We start from the raw sequence: 4,356 nt of genomic DNA on the forward strand, positions 1-4,356 counted from the left end.
GCTGTAAAAGATTGTGAAAATAACGTAAATGTAGACTACAAATGTTCGGCTTGCATTTTCAAAACAAAAAGTGTTAAAGATATGACTTCTCACATACAGATACATTTGTTTAACAAAACTTTGAAGGTTTGCCCCTTTGACTGTTCTAAATCTTTCGTAAACTCTGGTTGTTTTAAGATGCACGTTGTCAGAAAGCATAAAAGGGTAAAAGGAGCAAAGCCATCAGATCAAGAGGCACTTGATACTCCTTCCAATGAAGAAACTACGCATTTGGAGAAACGCTTAATGGATAACCCTCAAAGCTCTAGCTCCAAATCCTTTCAAAACTTCTTCGCAACATTGAAATGTAAATTTGGGGTCAGCGATGCCTTAGATTCTTTTGTAATTGAGTTAAAAGATATTTTAGAATGCCATGATAAAGAAAAGAGAAAATACATTTCTGATTTATGTGATACCATGATACAAAAATAGAAGGTAGTTTCATTTATTGACATTCGTTGTTGTTGTCGACCACTTGACTTTTAACAAGTTTATGACATTTAGCTAAAATCACGCTACCAGATTCACTAGCAGAAAGATTTTTGTTTTTTGAAAAAGTAAGAACAAATTTTTAAGTCAGTGAAATTGGATGCATATATTACAGAAAATTCTTGCGCGTTTCCAAACTGCAAGAATTCGGTACACCTGTGAAAAGGTTTGAAAATAAATTTTTTGCTTTTCCGAGGATAAAGTACTTAATACAATCTAATGCAGTTTAATGACAAATTGCCGACGCAAAATATTTTTAAACCTCTAAACGATGTGCCGTTATCCATGGAAGTGGGAGAAGGTCGAGTTAAAATGATGCCCGGCAACTTGTAACAGTACCAATTTTTGGGTTCCCAGAATTTTCTGATAAAGATGTGGCGCTTCTAACAAATATATATACATAAATATAAGCAAGAAATTATGAATTTGTGACAAAAATTATCCACAAAAGATGAAAACTACTTCAGTTGCATTTTATAAAATTTTTGTTTATAGAAAAATGCACAAGTAAGACAGTTCACGTGCGGTTCCGTTATTTGTAAAATGGTCTTAGGTTATCGTGTCCAAACTCGTGACCCGAATAAAAAAATTTTAACATATACGTCTAGCCAAAGGATTAAGCTTTAATTTAAAAGAAAGATTTCGGTTTGAAATATGCACTTTTTTTTGTAAATTTGGAGGTGGATTTTGCGCAAAAATACTGTACATGGCATAACCTGAATTGGACTGATGAGGTTATGTTTTCTGGCGCGGCCGAAGGCTACCACCGCGGAAAGGAGTTTTGCGCAAAAATACTGATGATGGCCTAACACGAGTTTAATTTTTTTTTGCGAACATGCTTATTTTACCCCATTTTGAAATGGCCCCCGAGTGCTTGTAGAAGGTTGGATTTTTTTAAATTTTATACTATGCTCTTTTTAATGAATGTAGTTTTAGGTGGCACACCCCTTCTCCCTCCGCTCTCCACCAAAACATCATTGTACAAATACTTAACCGAACATTTCCCACGCACAACATTAAATCCTCTGATGTATTGTTTGATTGCTATAAATGTGGCAAGATTACTCACAATTGTGTACAATTTATGAAACTTCAAAAACTTATTTTTTGTCAAAAATTTTGAAATGAAACTACCTTCTTTTTGTATCATGTGTGATACTCTTAATTTGTCAGAATACAAAGAAATGTTTACAAGTGCGGTATCAAACAAAAGTTTAATTTCCGAAATTGTTAAATCTGAGTCGGCATATAAAAGAAATAATTTCTTAAGAAATAAAAATAATTACGTTTCTCCGAAAGAAATTCATCTTGGTTTTGATCAATATCACAAAAAATGTATTTTTCATTATATTCCAATTCTTGAAACACTTGAAGTTCTATTGCGTGATAAAATAGTTTTTAAACTTTTTAGTAACAAAAAAGTGTCTAATGTGAATTGTTATTCCGATTATAATGATGGTTTAATTTACAAGCAGAAAGAATTTTTCAATGAAAATTTGAACAGAATTGAATTGCTTTTATTTCAGGATGCCTTCGAAAACTGCAATCCTTTAGCTTCGTCTAAAAAGAAGCACAAGTTGCTAGGCGTTTATATGATGATTGGAAATATTCCAAAAGAATTTAGATCAAATATTCATAATATCCAATTAGTTTTGCTTTGTAAAGATACTTACATAAAGTTATTCGGATTTGAAAAAATTATGGCTCCTTTAATATGCGATTTACGAAAACTAGAAGAAAATGGAATTGACTTTCTTTTAGACGGTTCTAACCAGAACTATCGTGGAACTTTATTTTCAATGCTTGGTGACAATTTAGGCAGCCTCCAAATAGGCGGCTACACTGAAAACTTCAGCTCAAGCAAGTTTATGAGTCGATATTGTTTGTTCAAGAGAGAAAATTTAATATATTTTAATGTAGATATCGGTGAAAAGCGTACCCGCCAAAACTATGAAGCATGCCTTAATAACCTTTCAAATCCTCCTGATTTTGGTATGGGAATAAAAAAAGACTCATGTTTAAATGAATTAGGCTACTTTCATGTTTGTGAGGGACTTCCTCCCTGCATATCACACGATTTATTTGAAGGCATTATACCCTACGATTTGATGGAAGTGTGTAAATATATGTGTATACAAGATGTTATTTCAATTGATTACATAAATATGAGCCTTTCATCATTGAGAAAAAAATTTAAATTAAAACTGTCTTTCCCACATGTTAACCTCAATATGAAAAAAACTCCAGGAAAGGCCGATGAAATCCTACATTTCTTAGTGATATTTCCCTTCATATTTTTCAACAAGTCATCGATAAATAAAGATCCGGTGTGGAAGTTTCTCACTGTAATGATTGAAATGTGTAGGTTGATAAACAGCTCTGAGTTAGATGAAAATCAAATCTCTTTACTTTCACATTGTATCACAGTATATATGGAATATAGAAGAGAATGTTTTCCACTTTCAAAGTTGTGGCCAAAACATCATTATATATGTCACATCTGATAAGAGAATATTGTCCCCTTAAACATTTATGGACCATGCGTTTTGAACAAAAACATCAATATTAAAAAAAAATATCTAAAACGATGAAAAATTTTAAATATGTATCTTTAACTCTTTCTGAAAAACATCAGCAAATGCAAGCCAACCTTTTTGAAACCAGATTTCAATTAAAAATTGTTTGCAATAGTTACGAATTTATTTCTGAAAACATGTTTTATTTTAATTTATCCCAAGTTTTACACTCGTTACAAAACAAATTAAATTCCATGGCACAGAATTCAAAGAAAACCATTTCATTGTCATTGATTCTGACGACCTGGGCAATATTACAGTCCTTAAAATTAACTCAATATTTTTGGAAGCTAACTGCGAAAATGCGATCTTTTACGGTGCTATTACAAAGATGTGGTACAACTACAGAATAGTTTTATTTGAAAGTTATCAATTTGAAAGGTCGTATAGTTTAATAAACTTAGGTGATATCCTAATTAAAAATCCAGTTCACGTTTTGTATGTAAAAAATAAATATTATCTTTCTTTATTCTCAACACTTGTCGAAAAGAAAGATTAGAATTAATGTAAATATCACTTTTTTCCTAAAACATATACTTACATACATAAATAAGCACATATAACATATATATTATAGTTAGAGCTACCCATATATATATTCGTAAATAATAAAGTACATACATAATTGCAACGGCTGAGTACGTGTGCAAGGTATGGAGCGCTGATGACTTTAGCATCTACGGATACATTAATACAAGCAGGTATATTTAAAAATCTGTATATACATTATGTGACATACTAAAAACCAAATATTTACAGCACTTAATTTTGGTATTAAAGGGTCCAAAATAGTCTTAGAGTCCGACAGAACCGAAGTTTGTGGTGACGCAGTTCTGGCGCAATATTTAAAACAAAATGAAACTTTGATGATCATAGATAATGAAGAATCGTGCGAGAGAGCAGAAAGCAGTACTTCAGCAGCGGCATTTCAAAGAGGCACTCTTGAGCAAACTAATTCAAGTGAGTTCATTAGAAATATATTTTAACAGGGTTTGTCCCCGTATTACAATTAGAACCGCCTTAGAAAACCCTATCTCCCCTATCTCAGAAAACTATTAAAGAACGCCCTGCTTCAGAATTTGATTGAAGAACGCCCTATCTCAGAATTCGGTTAAAAAAGCCCTATCTCAAACGAAAATACATTAAAAATGTCATGAGATAAGGCATTTTTGAATCGGCAGCAATCGGGCAATAAAATTCTAAAATAGGGTGTTTTTCAACCAAGTTCTTAAATAGGGCGTTGTTGAAAAAA

General features: G+C 32.0%; 1 protein-coding gene across 1 annotated transcript; it reads left to right on the forward strand.

The window, feature by feature from the left end:
- The first annotated feature begins 81 nt into the window (after positions 1-81).
- Positions 82-4,058, forward strand: LOC118755535. Its single transcript, XM_036490371.1, has 4 exons — positions 82-126; positions 178-346; positions 1,903-3,805; positions 3,864-4,058. The coding sequence occupies exons 1-3, from the start codon at positions 82-84 to the stop codon at positions 3,030-3,032; spliced, it is 1,344 nt and encodes a 447-aa protein (XP_036346264.1). The 3' UTR covers positions 3,033-3,805; positions 3,864-4,058.
- The last annotated feature ends 298 nt before the right edge of the window (positions 4,059-4,356 follow it).

Source organism: Rhagoletis pomonella, unplaced genomic scaffold (assembly GCF_013731165.1).
Source record: "Rhagoletis pomonella isolate Grant_MI unplaced genomic scaffold, Rhpom_1.0 Rhpom_scaffold_00002, whole genome shotgun sequence".
Taxonomy (NCBI): Eukaryota; Metazoa; Arthropoda; class Insecta; order Diptera; family Tephritidae; genus Rhagoletis; species Rhagoletis pomonella.

What these genes read in the sequence shown, in the direction of transcription:
- LOC118755535 (XM_036490371.1), top strand. Translation starts at nt 82, where the DNA reads ATGACTTCTCACATACAGATACATTTGTTTAACAAAACTTTGAAG. An exon ending in TGTTTAACAAAACTTTGAAG is followed by an intron (nt 127 to 177) that starts GTTTGCCCCTTT and finishes GGTTGTTTTAAG; the next exon opens with ATGCACGTTGTCAGAAAGCA. An exon ending in CTTCTTCGCAACATTGAAAT is followed by an intron (nt 347 to 1,902) that starts GTAAATTTGGGG and finishes AAACACTTGAAG; the next exon opens with TTCTATTGCGTGATAAAATA.